Genomic DNA, 23,388 nt, shown 5'->3' with positions numbered 1-23,388 from the left:
TATAGAAGCAGATGGAGCTATAAACAGTCTTGGAGATGCACCATGGAAAAGTGACAGGCAACACAGGCACATTGTAGTGCAGGAAATGCTGATTAGATCTAAGGAAAAAAGTTTCTTTGCAATGTGGGTGGCCAAGCACTGGGATGGTTTACACAGCGAGGCTGTGCAATCTGCATCCCAGGTGACAGCTGAGCTCTAAGCAACCAGATCTAGCTCTGAAATTGACCCTGTTTGAGCAGGCAGTTTAGACTAGGTGGTCTTCAGGGTCATTGCCAACTTAATTCATTATGATTCTTTGTGGCAAAACCTCTTCCACTTCTGTACTTCATAAACTTTTTCTCAACCTGCTCTGAACTCAGATTTTATTGTTAGCACTTTGTACTATAAATTTTTAGATGAATATTTTTAGGAGCTGCTTAGTCAAGCCATTTTCTTTGTAAATGCATTTGACAGCAGAACCTCTACAGCAGAGCCACTGTGAACTTCTGAAGTGTGAGGGAGTTTTGATTTACTACTTATGTTTCAGTCAAGCCTTTTGAGGTAACCTTGATTAAAGAAACAAGCCGTCTTACGGAAATCATATGTCTTCACTAATGTGCAATCTGAAGAGCTCTTCAATTTTGCAGTATGATAGTAAAATTTATTGTGAATTGAACAGGATTATTTGTGGACAAAGTTAGTCGTGTGCCCTTGCAGGATTGCACTTGCATTTTGGGAAGAATTGTTTGATTTTTGTGTAGGTGGAGGCCTCAGAATTTTGAATGTGGCTCTTCATATGTTGCTATCACTTTCTTTTACATTAGTTCTTCGCTTTCAGCAATTATTGGAGCACTGAAGTGTGAAAACAAAGGTATTAACATGCTTGGAGGAATTTAAGTGTAGTTAGCAATGGATGCTACTCTAAGCATGGGCATGCTGACAGCCAGTTAGCACTTCAGTAGTTTGGAAGCAGTCAGTGTACTATTTCTGTCTCTGCTGGCATTTGGTGAACATCAAAAAAAGATGTAGATGCTCACATATCTCCATATACTGCACCAGCAACTTGTGTTTTGAAATAAGCAAAGGTGACAGGAGGAAAAGGGGATCATCACAGGAGGGTGAGAAGGTAGGGAGACTGGAGAGATGAGGCAAAGGGAATAGTAGCATAAGAAAAAAGGCCTCATTACTTTTGGTGCTCAAAGAACTTTAGTTTTAACTGATAGAAGCTGCTCAGGAAGCAGTGATTACTGCTGTGTCCTGGGTATGCACATGTGATGTGAAACCAAGGAAGAAATGTTTATTTGCTTTAAACTGGTAGAGCATTGTTGATGCTGTCCCTGGTTTATGCAGATGATCTGTCCTCAAAAGCATTCCCACTCTGTATTCTACAGTACTGGAAAATTTTAATCACACTTTTTTTTTTTTTTTTTTTTTTTCCATTAAAATCTCCTCTCACGTGCTTTCATCAGGAGTAACGTTTTCCTTTTTCTGGAAGACTCAAGACCAGCAGGCTAAGTTTCTCCCTGCCTCTGGTGGACAAGTAATTTCCAGTGGTTTCAAAATCTGTTCAAATGAAGGTGAAGGCTCAGTGGAATTTTACACCCGTGGGAATGCAATGATGAAGTGGAAAGCAAGCTTTAGTCCACCAGGTAAAGTTTATATCTTTTTTTATTAATTTCTTTGTTATATTTTACTTTATTCTTGCAGAAAGATGCAGTGGTAAGAGCACAACTTCAGGAAAGAGAAGCGGATGTATAAAAATAGCTACAGAGCTCTGTGCTTAAGTGAGGAGAGGGAGATAAACTGTGAACTGAAAAAATAGTAATTCTGTACTATAGAACACTTGCCATTAAGTAACAGTCCTTGGACCTAATTTGCAGTTGATTCTGCAGTGGAATTCTTATTGACATCAATAGATTAATGGGTGCTTAGATGGAAACATGAATGAAGAATGCAGATCAATCCCTGATAGTTCTCAGTACATTCTAAAACTAGATATGTGTGCTGTCCTCTACTGCCTCCTAAATTAAGACTTTATTTGGTAACTATCTAACTGGGTGTTTAGTGCTTTGGTCATTTTGTTATCTGTTGAGTGTCAAGTTTTGTGTGCCATGGCATAGTATTAATAAACATTTTGGTATATCACATATCTTACTGCTTCTATCTAAACTGTGTATTGTTGGGGAGAGGTATTACCTAGTGACGGGAACAAATCCTGGTCTTCTAGTAATGCCAATGACAGTGACTAAATCTTTTCTTGCATTAATTTGACTATCTCTACCTTGGTAAAATAGGACTTTCTCACCTCATAGTAGCAGAGTTTTATAAAGCTTAATAGATCAGTTTAGAAATCTTATTTAGAGAAAGCTGCTAAACGGTAAGAATAATTCACACATTTGTGGATTATCCAATCCAAGTGAAAATTAATACTGTGTTTTCAGGCTTTCAAGTATAACAAAGAAACTGTGGCAACTTTTAATTAGTCTGTTTGCTTGTTCTCCAGTGCTTGCAGTCTTTATGCAGTTCTTGCTGAACTGAGTTTTAAGAAACTATTGAAGAAGAATCTTGGCCCATAATACTTGGCAAGTGTGATATATGAAACTGCAGTGAGCCCAAGTTAGAGTTCAGACAAAAGCTAACAGGCATTCTGCCAAAGTACGGGCTTCCCCATGGGTATAAAGATTAATATACATGACATCAGCATCCCATAATTCACTCTTAGCACTTCTTATACAGCTCTATAGCATTGCACAAGTCAGCAAAAAACTTACTGAACAAGAGAGAGTCTAAATGGAATTGATTCATGGATTTTGCTGTGACTTTTAATGTTTTGCAGGTCCTTACTGGACTCATATTCTCTTTACTTGGAAATCAAGAGAAGGATTGAAAGTCTATGTCAATGGAACTCTAAACACAACTGATCCAAATGGGAAAGTCTTCTATGATTATGGAGACCCCGGTGCAAATCTTCTGACTGGGACAGAGGGGGATCAAACTAAGCGCTATGTGAATGGGGCGTTTGATGAATTCATTATATGGGAAAGGGCCCTCACCCCCAATGAAATTGAGCAGTACTTTACAGCTGCTATTGGTGAGTATATGCACTGTTGTCATAACTCATCTTCTGTAAAGATGCTTAAAAATATTTAATGTGTAGGATTTGTGTTAATTTTACATCTTTTGGCTACTGAATGTAGTTTTTAGAGGCAGAAGAAGTTAGGTATGAATGTCACCAAAATGCTCAGCTGTCTTTGGATGTGCAGTCTTTTCATCCTGGGTTCTAGCTCTGTAAAAATTAACCGAGACCTGAAGTAGATCTAACCATTGTTAGATCCCCTAGGATCAGGAAAAGAGGAGCAATAAGTAGACTTAAGGCAGAACAGTATCAGGAAAGACTGACTCTGGATTTCTAACGTGCACTCTGACTGTTGTGTAGCTTTGAGCCAAGTCACTCAGTGTATTCCAGCAGATGTGGGTGATAATGGTTATCTCTCCAGTTCCTGGAATGATAAAGACTTATTAACTCATGTATGCTTGTGAACTAAAAAAATATTAGCTGAAATGTAATATAAAAGGCAAAGAAACAGGATGAGAAATAAGACTTAGAAGACTGGCCAGTAAACCCTGTCAGTTGTTCTATGGATCTTTATAATAAAATTTGCGCTACAGGAAAGGCTATTTCTATTAAATGCTTGTGTGTGAGTAGCAATTAGAAAACATCCATCTTGGGGAATAAAGCTATAGGGCATCTGGAACATTTGGCTTTGCTGGCAGTTTCCCTGCTTTCATTTATTCTTACTAGGTTACTGAGAGCTAAAGCAGTTACACCAATAATTCTTGTGCCTTTAAACCCATGGGAACCATTTTCACAATGGAAACTCTTTGAGTAACACACAACTTCTGATGCATGCCTGGAAATGAGAATGTATGTGTTTGTGACTACCAGGTTTGATTATAGCAAATAGACACAAAATAATTCTTACCAAAAGGAAAACAAACTAGTATACATAGAATTGAAGTCACTGAAAAAGAAAATCCTTCATCTGGTATATAATAAAGCAATCTATTTGCTTTGCCCTACAAGTAATAGCATGTGGGTTTTTTTTTTCATTTTAAGACATTTTTATTTTAAAAAGTGATTCCTATGAAAGTCTTCAAAAATTCTGGTTGGGAGAGTATTCATTTGACACAGGAAATAGTTTTAAAATCTTAAAAAGAAAAAAAGTTTTATTAATTTTATAAAGTTCTGGTCGTGTTGGAAAAAATGCTTTTGTATTTGGCTGTTGTATCTTTCACAACAATCTAGGGTTACTATAACACTATCCAACTCAAAGCTACCATAACTCACATTCTTTGATTTAGTGTAACTCACGAAGAATGTTACATTGCTAAACTCAAGAGCGGTAGATTTTCAAATTGACCCAATCCATCTATATGTTTCCTGTTTCACTGTTGAAGTATGACTTGCATAAATACAAAGAGAACTTTTTTCTTTTTTTTTTTTTTTTTTTAAACCCCTTGAATTCTTGTGAACTCACAGCAATCTTCCTCTGAAGCCCTCCACCCTCCCATCTCACACTAACAAATAATCAAGGCGTCATGGAAAACTCTTTCCATGAATGCAAATCTGCTCAGGACTTAAGTTTCTAACTTCTTTCCTCTGTACTTTGGTTTGGAAAGAGTCTTACTGGGGCTCAAAAGATCCGATTGCTGGACATTAATGCTTGTAGCTAACTTTTGAAACACTGCAGTAAGAGTTGGGCCCTTGGATTCTGCTAAAGTCTAAATTTTGAGTTGTACAGAATTTTGCCTGTATCCTACCTTTCTATCCCTGCTGATTTTTAGAAAGATGTGCAGAAAACTCCCTGATTTATACATTAAGGTGTTCATGCTGTGAGCTTTTGGGTGTTTACTGCAATTTGCATGATATTAGGTGTTTATTTTCCTTAAACCCCTAGTTCACAGGTCTTCAGGGTCATCTGGAGCTATCAATTTTCTGTGAAAAATAAATTCCTAGCTTTTTAATTGAAAGTAAAGCTTGGTGTGTATTTCCTAGGGGCTTAGGGATTAAAATGTAGTGATGCCAGTTATATATAATTTTTTTTTTTGTAAGTGTGAAGAATTTCAAGCCAATATTTCAAAGTGCTCAGGTGATTTGGAGCACTTGAGAAACGTGGATTATTGAATTTTTTACTTTTTCCTTCAAAGTGGTGGACTTCTCAGATTTTATAAAATTTCCAATTTGATGGATGAAGTTAAAACATTCTCAGAGGGAGGAATAGATATTACAATACTAATCAAGTTATTCTTGCTGTCTGTTTATTCACCTTGGAGCACTTAAGCGAGGTTGAAGCTGGGCCAATGTGGTTTGACACAAGAAACTTAATAGGGCAGCCTGTTTTTAATAGAATGAACAATCATGTTCCTTTTGGATCCATGAGTAAAATATGTCCTATATGTGCAACTACTGTTTGATTGTGCTGAAATACCACACTCCTTGCAAATACAAATTCTTGGTAAAATGTAGATTAGAGGAAAATTTTATTGCTCTGTCACAAATGACCAATAGATCCCTTTGCACAGAAAGGAATCAATATTTTTGAAATGGAACAACTGGAAACCATCCAAAATCAGGTTTATTCTTTCTGTCTGGACAAATCGTTCATGACATGCTCACATGGTAATTTTCAATGGATACAGTGCTAGTGGGTGACATTTATTAGTAAAGCCCGTCTGATTAATAGCAACCTCACTGTTGCTTGAGATCAACTTACAAACACCTAATTAAGCATACTATAAATAATATCTCTAACTACCAATGAAGGCTGTGTTTTGACTCCTTGACCCCCATTGTTTGTTTTAGGCAAAACTAGCATGCCCCAAAAACTTTAGTGTACCACATTTCTACCAATGTTCTTTTATTTAAGGGTGATGACTTTAGTTTTGCAGCAAGCAACAAATGTATTTCCATTGGCTTTAAATATTTCTTACAGATTTTTTTTAATGTGGAAAAGTCTTTCTGAACTTACCTTTGTGGGTGTGATTTCATTTGGCACTCAAGCAATTTAGGCTCAAGATATAAGAGAACATGAGCATTTGGAGATCATAGCTGAGACTTGAGTCTCTTTTTTTCCAGTGTTTTTATGTTCCCAGTCCCAGTTTTATCACATAAACAGAAATACAGCAAGGTCATACATGAAATTGTCAGAAGTGCCTATTATTTGTTTCTGGTAAGAAATAGTTTTTTGGGTTTGTTTTTTAAATTTTCTGTAAATGCTTTGCATAACTGTCAGGGGAAGAGCTAGAGAAGGAAGATGGATGCCAATGTTTTAGTTGTACAGTTGTCTTTTATTTATTGAGATATAACACTTGAAATTTCCTGTTTGCAAACAAAGGTTTAATTTTAAATGTTAAAGACAAATCAAATTGCAAGGCTCATCTATTTAAAGATGATGAATTGATGAGAGAATCTGTAAATGAAATGCTTTAAACAAGCCTATGTAGCTTGTAAGTAAATAAGTAAAATGCATAGAACAGCAAATATGTTACTTTCAGTAAGAACGGATTCAACCTGCAGTGGGAATATCAGATTTATTAATGCTGTTATTCATTTATGTATCTTCCCCAGGTGTGCAAGTTCTGCTTTCTTCAACGCTTCCGTGGTCTGTGATGACAACCACTATAAAACCTGTGGTATGGCAATCCTCATAACTCTTTTCTAGAATGTCAGAATGTATATATATGAATTACAGATCGTCCTCACTGTACAATTTTCATTAGTGGCACTTATTTTAGTACCCCAATTACAAAAATCTTCAGATATGCATAGGGAGAATTTTTAGCCACTATGGGAAGATGAGAGTACTCCAGAACTCTTAATGTAGGACAGATGAAGGGAATTCATTGTTAAATAAAAATATTTTCTATGTTTAAAAAAAAAGAAAAAGGAAAAAATGTAGAAACTTTTGAAATGTGTCAATGAACTTTGAAGATGTAGGACATTCAAAAACACTTTGCTAATTTTTCCACTCTTTTGCTTTAAAATTAGAAAAAAAATCCCACCACAACAACAAAATTAGTTTTACTCTTTAGTAAATGCTTAATGAAAAAGATTTAAATAAAACTAATTTTTCATATGCAGAATACATACAATTAGCTGTAGTCAGCCTTTGCAATTGACTGTTGCAATGTATTTTCACCTTCTTGCGATCTGCAGTGTCAAAGTTCTATTAGTTTTCTTCTTGTTCACAGAGACTTTCAGGAAACCATGGCCAATAGGACCTGAATCGCTAATGAGAAAATGAAGCTGTGCCTGTATGCTCTGTTTATCCTGTCCATCTATCCATGTGCTTTCCTTTTCCCTTGGCTTATGGAACCTCTTGTGTGTAACCACAACAGTCTGCTGTGCCTCAAACTCCCTTTTGGGCTAAACCAAGAAATAACGACTGACGTTTGGAATAATTTCTGATGGGTTGTATCTCTCTCCTGTAGCTCTCTACCAACGCCTATCGTCCCATCATAACTAATCTGACCGAGGAGAGAGGGAACTTCCACTCCCCTGACACCATGCTGAGCTACCTGGAGAACGTGTCCTTCAGCTTGCCCAACAAAACCTTGTCAGAAAATACTGCTCTAAGCCTGACAGAGGTAAGTGTCTTTCACATCTGTGTTGGGAGCCAGATGACCCCGAAATTTCTACAGAAGCTGGAGTATTGAATACAGCTTTGAAAGTTTTTGCTGGTTGCAAAAAAAAAAAAACCCTATAAAAAAAGTAGTAGCTGTTTTAGGGAGTAGCAGAAGGTGAGCTTCAACCAGAGAAAATGCTTTAAGGGTCTCATTAGTTCTTGGGGTTATTATTTAATGCATAAATTATGGATACCTGGAGCCATGACCACACATCAAAAATAATTATTTAGTTGAGTAGGAAACAGAGTAGAAGAAAATAATTTCGTAATATTTTTTCAGTTGCAAGTGTGTCCAATGCAGAATATGTAATTCTTGAAAAAAAATTCAGCATTTCTCTGCATGGCCCAGATGATCCAAAATGCAGCAGAGTTTGACAGTCGTCTGCCAAGTGCAGGACATAATGAGAGTGTAGAGTAGTGACAGCAGCAAAATGCATGAGCTAATAGCAAACTCACGACCTGGATGTAGGGAGCACTCTAGTTGTGGCTCTGTCAGTCTGGCCCTGCGTACCTGTCCAAGTACAAACTTGTAACTTACTGTCTTTGAGATTCACACCTGCACTAGAGTGTTAAAAAGTTAAGAATTACTGCTGGCTGCCCAACCTTCATTAGCATTTATTGCTTCTGTGGTAAGCAGGGGGTAAGTTGTGCCTTTCCTCCCACTTCTCTTTTGGAAAGCAGTGGGTTATTCTTACTGGACTCTGAATTGGCAGAGGTCCAAAGCCCACTCTGCCAGCGCTGCTGTGGAGATGCAAAGCTGTGGGAGAGGGTCTGTTTGAGATGGTGGTGTCCTTGGCTTTTTTGAGTTAATAGCTTTATTTGGCACTAGGTTCCAATCACAGCCATGAGAATTCACAAATCGCCACTGAAACCGGTTCACAGAAAGAACCGGTAAAGCTTAAGGGAGTAATTTATTTTTGTTTTGGCTAATCCACAAAGGGAAATAAAAAAAAGGTGTTTTCTGCAGTCTGAGCTGAGGACAAGGGGTCATGTTCTGCTAACATAAAGTTAGCCTTCTGTAAAATGATGGGCACCTAATTCCCTGATTTCAGCCAGCTAGAAAGCTATTATTACAGTAATCAGCTCTGGTCTCACTAGTGATTGTTCCTTTAAGCCTGTGGGTAATACCAGGGTGACAAGGATTATTTACTTAGACAAACAATATAAACAAATGCTTCTGAAAACTACATGGACAGCAATCGATGGTTTGTGTTAAAAGCTTAGCATTTGCAAACTGTAAAGCTTGGATTTCATGGATCACATTTTAATATGTAGCAAAAACCCTTCTAAAAAGCTCTCATACAATGTTTCCTTTGTTTTGCTGAAAATTTTGTGGGGGCTCTGAATTGAAAATGGATGACATATCCTGTCAGATACCGTACCTGTTTCCCACATCATTTCAGTTGCTATTTGGTTGCTCATTCATGCTATCTAATGCTGCTTTGTGTGCCATGGAAGTGATTTGCAGACAGAAATGTGGGACGTGATTATCTTTAGCAAAGCTATTTTGGGAAGTAAACACTAGAGAGTCCTGATCACACACACAGACTCTGTCATTTGTCTGATTGATGATTAGGCTTTGTATTGTCTGCAGCTAATTCCCTGAGAGACAGGCACTGAGCATGCATGCTATTTTCTGTAAAGTTATCTCTGGCCTGATTGTCATATGCATCACAGCACAAGAAAATTTGATTTAAGTGATATGCAATAAACTTTCTGTTTACTGGCACACACTTATAATGCATTGCTTCTGACAAATCTGACTTGTGTTTTCTGTTATAATGCTGCTCTGCTCAGTAGCTCCAGCGTTCCTGCTTTCCCTCCCTTCCCAGCAGTCTAACACATCGTCTTTGGAGTAATCCTGGAGTGATGCTGTGATCTGAAAAGAGATACTCACTGAATGCTCTGGGCAATTTGGGCTGGGTCCTGGGTTTAAGATAACTTCTGTGCATGCCAAGTAGAATTCCACGCTGAATTTTGAGAGGGGCTGCAAGGTGTGTGCTGCTCAAAATAAGGGCATATAGCAAAGCTCTGGTACTGCCCTATGTATTATAGCTTGTAAAATTATGCTCAGACAGTCTTGCAGCTTTCTTCCATGTTTCTCAGTGGAACTTTTCTATATTCAGTTGATGATTTAAAAGCATTTTTAACAGAGAAGTTTAAGCAGGAGATGGGGGGGGGGGGTGTTATTCTAATTTTATGTGCTCCCTTTTCTTCTCCTCCTATTTGTCTTCATCAGCAAGACTTGTTAGGACAGGGACTGTATCACGGTGAGCACTTGAACAGTGCCCACCATGACAGATCTTCACCTTAAAAACAACATTTAAGTGCAGAAGTTAAGCAGATAGTAAATTGTACAAATGATGGGACCCAGATATTGGGTGTGGTCAAAATACCGTCATCTAAGACTAAAAGAGGTATTAATGTCATATGAGTTTAGATAAAATGGGAGAATAAGTTCACTTTGGTCTTCCAGTGTTGTCATCTCAGCTGTAGTATAATGATTGTGCTTTGGGAGTTTCACAGCGGCATTACTTTTATTAAATAAAATACTACATTAAAATGTCACCATACAGAACACGATGTGAGAGCTGGCAGGTAGAGATGAATCTGACTTGAATGAAAATGGGCTTGTCCTCTTAAAATAAACCTTAGAAAATCCTAGTAGAGATCTGCCTTGGATCCTTACCAGGAGATGTAGCTGATTAATAAATAATCAAATAATATCATTTTATTTATCTTTTAGGCATTTTTAAAAGCTATTGAAGACTTTCTGTTATTGCCCAACTGGATTGATGTACCAGAGGTAAGACGAATGGGCTTAGATTTGTAGGTTACTTTGGTTGCATAATTCCACATGGATAGTAATGAAACTGGTTGTCTCTATTAGTCGTCTTGTTAAGACTTTTTGGCAGTATGACTTATTTATTTTCTCATATGTCACTTTCGTATTTTCAGTGAAGGTCCACAGACAAAACAATTATGTCATTTTCTTTTATAATAAGTTTTTGAGGGTTAAAATAAGAGAACATTGCTGCTATTTCCACCTGTTTCAGGATGAATGAAACAAAATTGTATTTATAAAATAACAGATATTGTCACTAAAAAGTAAGTGTTTAATCATGCCTTTTTTAGCACTGAACTTTGATATTTAAAAGTTCGTATTTCTTTTGTAGACTGATGTTTTTCAATGCATGTGAAATATGAGGTCAATTGCTGGTGGGAGCAGAGAGTAATTTGGAGATATTCTATAAAACATAGTATTTCATAAGGTCAGGCTCTGGATGGCATCAATTTGTGTAACACTATCCAATGTGTGTTGAAAAGGTTGTGGAGAAAGTCACATTTGACTTTGGACAATGATGAGCTGAATGATGAGTCAGACAGAAATTTAATGTGGCACCTTGGCTTTTTGTGCTATGAGCTGCAATTTCTTTTGTAGTAGAGCCTTCTCTTTCTTCTTCCCCCAGACTGCTCATGTTTTTGGAAGTTTAATTCAAACTATTGACAGTGTGATGGCTCACATGACGCGCAATCTGGATGAGAGCTTGTTGCCTTTAACTGTTGAGGGCACGTCATCTGTAGCAGGTAAGATTTAGCAGAAATGTTCTCTCTGGGCTGTCTGGTGTCCTAAGTGCTTCTGTGCATGCAACACCTCCTTTGCCAACATGAAGGAGGAGATAGAAATAAATAATTTTCTCTTTTGAATACAAACCAGTGTTTTAGTTGGAGAAAGATGACTGTGCAGTTAGTCCACAGGTAATCAGCTCTCACTGTACTTGAACTTCCTTGAGGTTATTTGGAGAGGGGTTTAGAATATGAATTCCCTGAAATGAATCTATTAATACTATACTAATAGGCAGTTAAAGGGCCTAGAGCTGTTATACAGCGCTTTGAAGTTGCAGATGTCTGGATGCTACAAACCTTAATTTCGCAAGGTTTTTGCAAGAGATTGCAAATAATAGGAATAGTTTTGACCTTTTAGGAAAATTTTATTTTGTTACTGTTTAGTGTCCTAGCACCCTAATTTCGTCTGTGTATTTGGACGTTATAGGTAGCAAGAGTAACTTATCTGTTCTGGCATTCTGCTCTGCCTTGTTGAGACCTGTGTGAAAGGGACAAATAACCTGAGCAGTCACCAGTACTATCAATCGCTGCACGTACCCTCTCGGACACTGGCGTGCTCAAATGGAGCAGTGGTGGTCTGAAATAAAGCCTTCAAGTGTCAGTGGCAGAGTCTGTTGTCAGTCTATTTTGCTTGCCCTGGTACGCTCCGTATTTGAGCACGGGTGAAGTGATCCATGGTATATTAACAGTGCGTGTACCATCTTCTCTGTCATAAAGGAGTCAGATATAAAAGGCAATTTTATACTTGGGGAATTTACTATATTTTCTGCAAACATCTGGGGGTTTTAAATTCAAGACTTGCAATAGCTCTTAGGGAAGCCTAGTTAAATAGGCAAGTAGGTTGTAGAGGCTATTGATTTTTATCATATTTTTGTTTGGGTTATCACACAGATTACACCTTGGTCAAAATGCATCCTCAGACTCTGAATTTTTCCCACTATCGATTTCCATCTCGAGGACAGAGCTATATTTCCATTCCCAGTGAAGCTTTTCATGAAAAAGGTAAGAAAAAATTTAAAGGGAGGAGCAGAGTCATGTAAACAGCGTATCCAAAAACGATTTTGCTTGAAAACTGGTTTTGGTTTGCTGTATCTTTCCAAGTAACCCTGTTGATCATACTGACTCTAAAGAAGCAGCAGTTGTCCTGTCATGAATGGTTAATGTGGTAGAATTTTCATATTACTTGAATTGATCTTGAATAATACAGCTGGGCCACAGAGACTGAAGCCATTTAATTCTGACATTCTTTTACATCAGAGAAGCCATAATTTCATAAATTATTCTTTATCATCTGAACTGGTTATTTTTAAGAAATTCTGGGACGCCAGATCAGTTATTACTTATCCCTTTATGGAAAATCGCTCTTAAAACGTTGTATGAAATGAAACTATACTATTACAGATTTAAACAACAGCAGGTACAGAAACAGAATGAATATAAAAACTACAATCGAGGCAAAAAGGCAGAACTCAGAAATCCATACCTAGGCTAAAATTTTAAAAATCTCAAAAGCAAAGGTATGGCAAAAATCTGAAGCTTTAGTCAAGACTCTAAAATAACAATGTTTAATTATGTGTTTTAATCAGGGATTGAAGGAACCTATTTACAAAAACACCTCCCTGCATCCTCAAATCTTTGAAAATCTGGCCTAAATTGCAACCTTCAGAATTTACACATCTGGAGACCTTTCTGCAGTCACCTCTGTTGAAGGAGGTTGGTCCCTATTCATAAAGAGGAAACTCAGCTGCAGATAACCCGCAGTGAGAGAGACTCTCATAATTACTGAACTGTCTACCTGATTTGGGATGACTGCTTTGTTTCTTTGCACTGGCAGGGCGCTCACTGCAAGTGCTCTGAGGCTTGAACAACTATAATTGCAAACCAACTTGTCATGCCAAAAATAGCACGTAGGAGGACTTTTTTTTATTCTTTCCCACTTATAGTCTTTCACCATGCAGATTTTTTCTTCAGAATGTTATCATGCTTGGTATCCTGAAATGATCCAGCCCATTAAATGTTTAACTCTTTTTTTCCAGCTAAAGCTCGTTTCTGAGTAATTTCAGCCTTCAAGCCACTCTTCTGCACTGTCCAAATGAGCTAACCTAAAAATTTTATTCCACCTCAAACAGTTGACACTATAAATACTTGGAACATAGGAAAAGGGATAGTGACATACATTTGTGTAGCTGAGAATTAGAAAATATGCATCTGCTCTTCACTAAGATGCTGGAGAACCCATAAATACTTGGAATGCAGGCAGCAGACAACCAAAGTGGAAAATCGTTGCCTGTGTTTGAGTTTCATAAACTGCCATTTAGAGTAGGTGGTGGTGTAATAGCCACCATTGAGAGATTGACTCTGGTATGTCATGCGACCCTTTCTGGTGCTATTTTGGGGGTTTTATAATTGACAACTGGTTACTTTAACAACTTATTTTGGAAGTGCAGTTGTGCAGGGTGGGCATGCTTATATTTTACTTTTGATATGTCTCCTGTGCTGTACTGCAAGACGATCATACTTTTTCACTTAAAAGAACAATCAGAAATTTGCTAAAGCAAAGATATGAAAGTCTACAGAAGTCAAGGCTCTTAATTAACACGGAGTTTGAGGTCTAGGAGAGAAGTGTCTCTTCTTTACAACTCTTGCTCTGAGGAATAACCCTTGTTCCCTTTTCACAGCTTGGATTACCATTGTCGGCCTGCTTTACCATAACATGCATTATTTCTTTCATAATATCAACCCTATGGATACCAAGTAAGTATCTCAGACCCCTCATGCTGTAACAGCTTGTTTATTACCTTAGTGATATACCTTTATAACAGTCATGTCATTATCAACTGTAAATAAACTACGAGCCATAATCCTGATTCTGCAATATTGAGGACATGTAGTCATTAACTAGAGAGAGATTAAAGCTTACATTAGATGTTTTACTTTATGTTGTAGTAAAATAGATTTCTGTAGTGACATGTTTGTCTTTCTTTGTCTTCTCCTTCCATTCATCATACCTGGTATCAGAATTTCATAATTTTAATCTGTCTCATAAAAGGAAATTACATCTTTTCTCCTGACACATATAAAGATAAAGCTTGCACTTAAATGAAACAAGTAAAAAAACATAACATCCCTCTTTAGATAAAATCTGAATCCTAATCCTAGAAACCCGTAAGGTAATTTTACAACAGGAGACCAGGCAATGCTTAAAAGACCTTTTGTTTTATATGCTGCATCAATGAAATCATTAGCAGATAAGATAAAGTGCAGAGCTGTATGCCTCTCAGCAGTACAGTTCCCCAGGGAATTTTGCAAGGCCATTCATGTAAATCATTACACTTTCCTTTTAAGCTAGCATGACTCTATGTTTTTATTTGATCTACATTGGGGTAGGTAGATTAGTTTACACTTTCTCTCAGTCTGTTTCAATCTGATTTTCAGTGTGGTGTTTATGACAGCAGAAGGAAAGATGTGGCATCTCAGCTGTCATGAACACCAGGGATTGCCTCCCTTTCTTTACATACAGCTACAGGGAAGGTCGTGATCATGGGAACTCATTTGTGATCTTCAGGGTAAAAAATCATGGTTTATGACCAAACTGATCGACTGAGATAATAACACAGTTATTACCAGGTAGCATTTTTTAAATTAAGTAGCAAGTTGTACTGTTGTTTGCCCTGCTCTCTCTCTCTCAAAAAAGGGAACTTAGCAGGTGGCTGTAAAGGAACCATCTCATTAATTGCAATATTTCTTACTGACATGAAGAAATAGAGGCAATAATTTATGACAGATTATGTTTTTCAAACAGGAGGATCAGTGCAATTTATTAAGATAATGAGCTATAATTTCAACTTTTCAAAGAGAGAATTAATATGGTCTTGACTTAGGTCAAAGTTTAGCAAACACAATATGATTAAAGATGCTGCATGTCAAAATACTGTGTTCTAATGCATTGTCATAGAGTCTACAGCTCCTGGGGCTCTGATAAGCAAAATAACAGTTATGTCATCTTTGTGTACATTCTCTGAATTTTGTGGAATAGGACAACCTAGAGACTCAGTCCTGTTCCACCGAGTTGTATGTATTTTTATCATTTATTTTGGAGAAGGGAGGATCTTGAAGGATTTTGAGGAAGGATTTTGAGAAAGAGGGGATCTGGCCCTGCTGCAATGAGAAACATAAAGACACCGGAGAAGAAATGTCTCCTATATTTCTGTAACTAATCCAAACTACTTGAACTGTTTGCAGTGTGTAATGCACTACAGAATCACATCTATAAAATTCTAGGTGCAGACCTGTCCAAAACAACATCCAAAAACTTAGTAATACAAGCAATGCTTGCTTAGCTATTTTCCTCTGTGGAGTCAAACCCCAGGTATTCAAAAAATGTTTTAAAAATAAGGAGGCAGTCTTCTCCTGCTTGGTTTTCTTTTTTTTTTTTTTTTGTGCTGTACTATTAGAATTCTTTTTGCTTACAGTTCACTAGAATAACAATGTTCTCCCAGAGTACTTTGTTTTAAAGACTTTCTTTTATCTTCCTGAGCTACTTGAACACCTGTAATTTGAAGCCTGTCCATTTTCTTCTTAAGGGCATTTTTTTTTTTTTTTGTGGTGGAAAGCTAAAACTAAAACTCTTGGAGCTTTTGTGTTGTACAGACAGATGACTTCTATTTCCAGACCATATAAATAGCAGTTTCGAAGGGGAGTCAGTTTTGATTCTTTTTAAAAAACCAAACCAAACAAAGGTTTTGAGCCCAGTTCTGATCCCACTCATATATACAATTTGTGTAAATCTGCAGTAATCCCACCGAAGGTAATGGGATGACAGACTCACTGCCACCTGACATCCAGGCCACGGTGAAGAAAGGCTTGTGTATGCAAGCACAAAACACAGAAACACTCGTTCTTGCTTGTGCTGCAGTTTTTTCGTGCCTCAAAATTCATCTACCTCTCTGAAGTTAAAATGGCAGATAATGGGTGTGGAAAAAAGGTTCATCCTGTTAATCTGTGTAGGGAAAATCTCAAAATGTCAGACAGTGGTTTTAACATTACGAGTCCTTCTCTAAACTTTTCATATCAGTGTAGCAAATTCTGCCCTGAGATTAACAAATTCGAATCACATGCTGGTAGCTGAGAGCAGAAGCTGTTTTTTCGTGGTCAGCACTAAGGGCTGGCTTGGGGTTGTGCTGAACAAGTTCTGTTTTATTTGACCTTGCTGAGGAACTGAATGAAGTTATTTTAATGTCTGACGACCTTTTTTTTTTTTTTTCTGAAAGAAAAACAAGAAACCATTGCAAACAGGTGGCAGATGCAAATAAGATGTTTTTTAATGTGCTTTGTAAACTGGCTCTTTCCAGTGGTGTGCTATGTTTGGAAACCCCCACTGATGGGTAATTCGCCATGGCTCATATTTCTCATAGTAAATACCATTCATTCACATACTGAAGAGGTGGATGACAGAGGCCATTTTACTCCTGCACAGTTTGTTACTGATAGTGTAAAAAATTTTACCCTACAGCCAAATCGATCTTAGTTACTCCTAAATGTGCAAAAATGCCAAAGTCATAAGTTTTAGCTGAAAGCAGAAATATTCTTATATACTGCAGAATTACTTCAGCTTAGGAAAAAAAAGTATTACCTGGGCTAATCAGTTGTTTAGTCGGGTTCAGCTGTTTGTATTGTGATCTGAGTTACTCTTTAACAAACTGAACTGGACATAATAAATCTTTCAAAGTAAAGCTACAGGTTACTTCTAAATATATTCCTACATATATGTTTGTATGCATTATATGTATCTCTTACGCATTGATATGTATGCTTGTTTAGACAGCCTGAAACACCCCCAAGTTTTCTCCTTACTTAGATTGCTTTGCTTAGTTTATTTTTAGACCCCTTGCTTTGTAGGATTCTCCTTGCTGAAAGTGCTTTCAGCAAGGCTTGTAAACCTTTGCAGAAGAGGAGCAGAATGAAGGAATACTTACGATATCAAGTCTCCTAATGTCTAAAGCTATTCCCTATACTTCATAGCTGTTGTTTCTAGTTCTGTAGGATCTTTTGGGGCCAGATCTTGCTCCACTATAGGAATTCATTGACTGAATGGAAAAAGGAGGTCCTGTGTTCCTGTTGTGGGTGAACTAAAAAAATGTTGTTGTTCTACTTCATTAATATATTTTTTTCTTTCTAAGGATTGCCGAAGCTGCTGCCTACAAAGGTTATATGATCTCAGCAACCAGTTATCTCATCTCTATCAAAGTGGAACCTCTACCCAAGCTGTCCCACAATCTGTCGGGATCTCCTCTTATTACCATCCAGCTCACCCATAAATTGGTAAGTGAAATGGAAACTACCAGCTTAGGCTATTGTCAGGGCTCTTCAAAACCTTGGTGTCTGTGAAGACTTCTTTGTGTTTGTCTTGTAATTTTTCATAGCAATTCAGATGGCATTTGTGACTACGATATTATGTTTTTGCAACTGTTAGGCTTCAATGACTTCTGTTTCCATCACTGCAAAAGGCTGATTAGTGTACATGCTGAAAAAGAAGGTGACAAGTTTAGCCTTAGGCCTTTCTGTATGTATTGCCCTATGGATGTGTTTGTGCAATCTACGATAGGATGGTATGAATTACTGCTTTCTCATTAGAGCTGTCAAAACCAAGAATTCACTTGTGGGTTTTGCTTTTCGTCTTAATGCACACTGAGATAACTGAGGTGTTTTGAATGTTCTCATGAATAAATCCAGAGAAGGAACTCCTCCAAGGGTAAATACAAGTATGATGGACAGAACATCTCCTGGGAAAGGACTGGAGCAGGATCAAATCCCTGTTCTAGTGTGAACACCCTTTCTAGAAAGCAGAGCATTCTGAATCTGAGAAACGAGACAAGAAATATGACAATCTGAGAAAACTTGGAGACAAGTTTTATTCAAACTGATCAATTTTGGTAAGACATTTCAGTTTTACCAAATCAGCATATTCCAGCAAGAAACTGGAAAAATAGCTAGTTTTGTTTGCTCTTGGAGAAAAAGGCGTGTTTTTTTGTCTTGTCAGTGGAATGGAGAATAGCTGGGTTCAAACTCCAAGGTGCTGCCATGAGGCATGCAGCATCTATGACCTACTTACAGTGTTGAATGGAAGTGGAAAAGAAAGGTTTTAATTCTTAACTGTTTCCTAGAAAACATCTCTTAGACGTTCTTCTGAATATTTTATATTTTTCTTTCAATAGCTGTTTTCAAGCCAGTTTATCTTCTCCCTGTTGGGCTTCTGATAAAGATAGAGTAGGCTACAGAAAACAAATATCTGAAAAAACCCTAAGGCATAGAAATGAAAAGTGTTGTTTGGTGACTGTTTTTCAAACTAAGGACTCTCCTGAATGTCCCTAGTGGCCTCTTAGAGGCGGGCACTTGTGCAGTGAAGACTGTATTTTGTGTAGATCACTTATAAACTGTACTTTGCTTTCTTTATTCAGGTACCTCCCCGTGCTTTAGTATGATGATTTACTAGCAGGCTGTTACACAAACCTGTGGGTTTTTTCTTTATGCCTGTTAACTTCCACTATGAAGATCACTGGGATCTTGGTATACAGATAGAAATTTTATATTTATCGTGTCTCTCTGTTTCAGTCAGCAGAATCCATGGTATGAACATGTCTAACACACCGTGTGTATGACAGATACAGGTTGATTGGGAGATTCAGACTCTACCTAGAGCAGTGTGTGCTTTCTGTTGTGCATTAGGGGAGTGGCTGTTTTCCAGAGCTCTTACTGCTAACTGGCAATGCATTCACAGGCAGCCATCTATTATCTACCATAGTATTTCTACAGTTACTTCCCTTCTGGGGAATGTTCAGCTCTTAATAATACCCCTAATCCCTGTTCAGGTGTGACTTGGTTTTGGTGTTTGGTGGGGATTTTTGCATGTCTGTGTTCGTTTTGTTTTTTTTTTTTTTTTTTTTTTAATCTTATTTTTTTAAAATCCTCACAGGAAGTGGGGAACTTATCCCATTGTGTTAACAGCATTGAAAAAGTAGCTCAGTGCTGTCTGAAATCAGTCCATAAATATATGTCAATGCATTTGTACTTAAAGTTCTGATAACTTTAATTATGAGGGGAGAAATATTTCTAAATGCGTAGTGAGCATGATCTTAAACTCTGTTCAGTAAACTGTACTGGGATGTGCTAGATTTTGCTCTTAGGCATAGAACCCTGAAAGGGAGTGGATAAAGCACAGAAGGCACACCCCTCTGAAAGACAGGGAACTCTTCACCCTCTTACTTATTCCCTCCAGTAATAATCGGTGTCTGGCTTCTATATCTTATTAACTGGTACCATCCTGTTTGACAAGAAGTTTGAGATGTAATGAAGTTTTACTCCACAAGTATGTTTAGAGAATTCATAATCTCATTGTGATTTTTTTACCCCTGAACAATTAGTGGACTTGAACTAGAAACTGGTCCCATGCTGGACTAGATATCCGTTTCTCCAATGTTTTTCAAATCAAAACTAAATGTAACTGTGTGATACATTTTCTATGCTTCTTCCAGAGCCTAATTTCAGTATTATCTGATGGTGAAGCACTTCATATATCTCCTACCTTGGTTTCTAAAATTCCTTTTAAAATTCCAAATTGCATGCAAAAAAACCCAAATGCTAAAAACTTTCAAATACCAAAACATTCTGGAATCATCAAATGTGTAGAAACAGAAAATCTGTTTTGACATCATAAAATTTTTATTTAAATTTTTCTTTGCCATAACTCATTTATATTGTTTTCCCAGTTGGAAGAGTGTAATCTAGAGTCAGAATAGGTGTTTAAAAGGAGAGCTATGTGTAAAAGTTTGTAAAGAGAATTAATAAAGCAATAGCTTGAGAACTGGGCAATGGGAATACATCTAGTTACCTGCTCTGTCTTTCTTGTATTTTTATTGGTGGTGTGAATTTTCTAAGAAAAGCTATTAATCAGTGAGCAACAGAACCAACCCAAATGCCTCTGGGTACCTTATACATGGATTCCAAATTCTGTCAGTAATCTTTAGAAACAAAGATATAGTGTAGATGGAAATTGACTGAATATTTGTCTGTGGGGAAGATATGCAGTAAGGAGTTGTGAGTAGAATGTGCGCAGCTCTGCTAAAGTGGTCTGTTACATTGAATTTGATAAGAAGACTGCTTCCCTCTGACACCTATGGCTTTGGGAATATAATTTCTCTTCTGGCTTTTAATTAGCGGGTACATTTAACGTTAAGGAAAGGATGGGTAGATCGTACCTTCCCGTTATGCATAAATAAGGCAACAGTGGGCCAAATCTGTTATACACTGCTGTAGATTTCAGAAAGCTCCACTGAATTCTATGGAGTAATTTTAAACTACATCAACTTAGACAATTTACTTGTGAATTTACTTAAGTAAATTACTTAAGCAAATTTACACAAGTAAATTTAAGTGAAGTTACTTAAGCAGATCAGGAAAAGACTGCATGTCTCTGAAACCTTTCATATGATAGCAGCACAAGTCCTTTCTATGATATCACGTATTATTTTACTCTCTGTCACTCGGTTGAGTATGGCTGCACATGAAACAAAAGTAGAATTTAAAATGTTAAAGAAATTCTGGCTGCAAGATGACTGTGTTAAAGTATGTAATTTAAAATAAAGAGTAACAGTCAAGCTGTTTATGTAAGTTTATGACTGAATATAATGATTAAACCAAGAGCATAAAATCTGGCTTAGAAAGCTGTTGCACCCATTAAAACACTGCTTGCTTATAATAATGAGAGAAACATTTGAAGTGGATATCAATCTCATTCTTATAGTTGCCTGTTTGTTCCACATAATGTTCTCAGTTTAACAGAGAGGAAAGTAATAAGAAAAACAGAATAAAAAATAACAAGTCCAAACAAGTAGTTTTTCTCTATTAAAATGTAAGTTTGAGTCTGACTTTTTTCAGTTGATCTCATTTAGTCATAGCTACTCCAATGGAGTCTACGGGATTGCACAAGTAGAAAAATGAGAAGAGTGGAAGGAGAATATGGTTTCTTGTACTGATGGTAGTGATGCTTGGCACAGCTTGATAAAACTTTAATTCTTTTTCTGCTAGTGTATATAGGAAAAATGCCAATCATTGAGCAACAGAAAACAGAAGAGTAAAATAAAACATGTCTATTTTAGGAAATAGTTACAAAGAGAATGTCTGTGAGCTGAATATCACCTCTTGAATCAAAACTTCAGAGTATTTATCATTCCATAGTCTAACTCGCTGTTAGTTAAATCTTCTCTTAGGCAAGGATTCTCTGGATTTCTCTGAAATTGTCTGCATTTTTTACGTAGCTTTTAGGAGCTTGTGAGATGATTAAATTTCTCTTTCTTTTTGCAACGTGAGGCAATAAAAACTGATGCTAATACCTAACCAATTAGGTAAGAATTCAGGGAATATTTATAAATGGCATGTTAATCCTTCCTTTTCTAGAGACCACTATGGGGCAATGGGCACCGAGTGCACAGAGGAGATGGGTGCCCAGCCTGGGGGGCAGGCTGGAGGCTAAACTGCTGTTGTGGAGCACAGGAGCTGAGAAATCGCCTCATAGTTAATACATACACTGTTAATTTCACAGGTACAAGGACTAGGGAGACTAGACTACAGGCTCACCTCCATCAGAGGGGACGTAAGAAGACATCAGTAATTACAGCCATTAGGCCCTGATAGTCAGGCTTGCAGCTGGATTCTCATGGGACCAATATTGCTGGTTGACATTCTTTCTACCAACAGAGCAGGCAGAAAATTTTCTCCTCAAGCTTCCATTAGTGGAAAATGGTTTTCTGACTTAAAATAGAAATTCTCATGAATCAGGACGAATAAGTCATCCCAGTTTTTCACAGGATAAATATTACTTTAATTCTTCTTAAGAAGTAAAGACTCCCTGGGGATAGGATAGACATGTCCGTTTTACTACTTAGTGTTATTTTTTTGTCACTATTTTAACAGCTTATTTTGTTGTACAATCCCTGAAACTGTGTTTTTGTTACTCTTTCTTTTTCTTTTATCTTATGAAAATATTAGCAGCTTTAGAAAGACTGGTTTGCAAGAAGACTTCATCAAGGATTTAAAATTAACTTCTTTGCATAAGAACATGAAGTGATTGTGTTATTCTTTCTGCCATTCCGAGGAATGCTCATCTATCCACAGTGTCCACTTCTATAATACAATTACATAGCTAGGAGTGAAAAGCAATTCTCATTTTCCTTCTCTTGTAGATATAAGACAGCTTTTTCTGTGATGTTTGGGGATCATTGAGGGCCTTTTTGCTTGAGGCTTTTTACATATTCCACACTTACATTCACGGATCCTTTTAATGACTGTCCCTTCCTTCCCGCTGCTTAGGGTACAAGAGGAAGATGAGAGAGAACCAGTAGTACTTTGTGACACTGTAGACTCAGGTCTATTGTTGTCACTCTGTTAAGATGTTTTATTAATAGTGAGATTTTATGTCATTAAATATTTTATACTGTTGATTCAATGTTTGTCCTAATACAGTCTTGCCAGTGAACGTACACCTGCACGAAGAATGAGAAGGCCTTGCTCTATGTATACATACTGTTTTCTTTCTATAGCTGACCTGGAAGACTATCAGACAAAGGCTGTAATGCAAGAAAATTATGTTCATTGAGAGCTAGTATTGGCTGTAATTGCAGCATATTCAGCGTGAACACACATTTCCCTCTAAATTTACCAGCTCCCTTGATATGCCTGCTGATTGGGTCAGGCTGTAGTATGTAGTGGTCTCTGTTCTGGAGACTGGAACACTTCCAGCCCATCAAGGAAGACCGGAGTGAGAATAAGGGAAACAGTAAGAGAATCAATGGTGGTAACCGTTGCTCATCTCTAACCAATGTGTATTATGGCTGAAAATCTTACCGTGTGGTACTTATGGGAGCCCTTGCTGAACTTAAACCAAAAGAAGAGCTATGTTCCTACTGGATAGCTACTCGCATCAAACTCCTTGTTGCAGCTTGGTGCATGCATTGGCAATTTTCATAGCAAGTCCAAAGACCAAACTAGTAAAGATACAGTGAAGCTAGGTCCGTGCTCCTTAGTGGAACTAACCTGAGGCATG

General features: G+C 37.3%; 1 protein-coding gene across 1 annotated transcript in view; it reads left to right on the top strand.

Moving 5' to 3' along the window:
• The window catches only part of ADGRD1 (adhesion G protein-coupled receptor D1), a gene marked incomplete at both ends in the record, with an annotated part of 161,575 nt that overhangs the window by 17,080 nt on the left and 121,107 nt on the right, over positions 1 to 23,388 (top strand). The window contains 9 exons of the mRNA XM_082491509.1: positions 1,449 to 1,628; positions 2,816 to 3,070; positions 6,608 to 6,672; positions 7,471 to 7,626; positions 10,411 to 10,470; positions 11,135 to 11,252; positions 12,183 to 12,293; positions 13,970 to 14,045; positions 17,471 to 17,612. Coding sequence (XP_082347635.1) covers positions 1,449 to 1,628; positions 2,816 to 3,070; positions 6,608 to 6,672; positions 7,471 to 7,626; positions 10,411 to 10,470; positions 11,135 to 11,252; positions 12,183 to 12,293; positions 13,970 to 14,045; positions 17,471 to 17,612 — 1,163 coding nt within the window. The remainder of the gene's footprint in view (positions 1 to 1,448; positions 1,629 to 2,815; positions 3,071 to 6,607; positions 6,673 to 7,470; positions 7,627 to 10,410; positions 10,471 to 11,134; positions 11,253 to 12,182; positions 12,294 to 13,969; positions 14,046 to 17,470; positions 17,613 to 23,388) is intronic.

The sequence above is a fragment of the Vanellus vanellus genome (assembly GCF_965231255.1).
Source record: "Vanellus vanellus genome assembly, chromosome: 16".
In the NCBI taxonomy this organism is placed as follows: domain Eukaryota; kingdom Metazoa; phylum Chordata; class Aves; order Charadriiformes; family Charadriidae; genus Vanellus; species Vanellus vanellus.
This window is presented reverse-complemented; position numbering and strand designations above follow the sequence as displayed.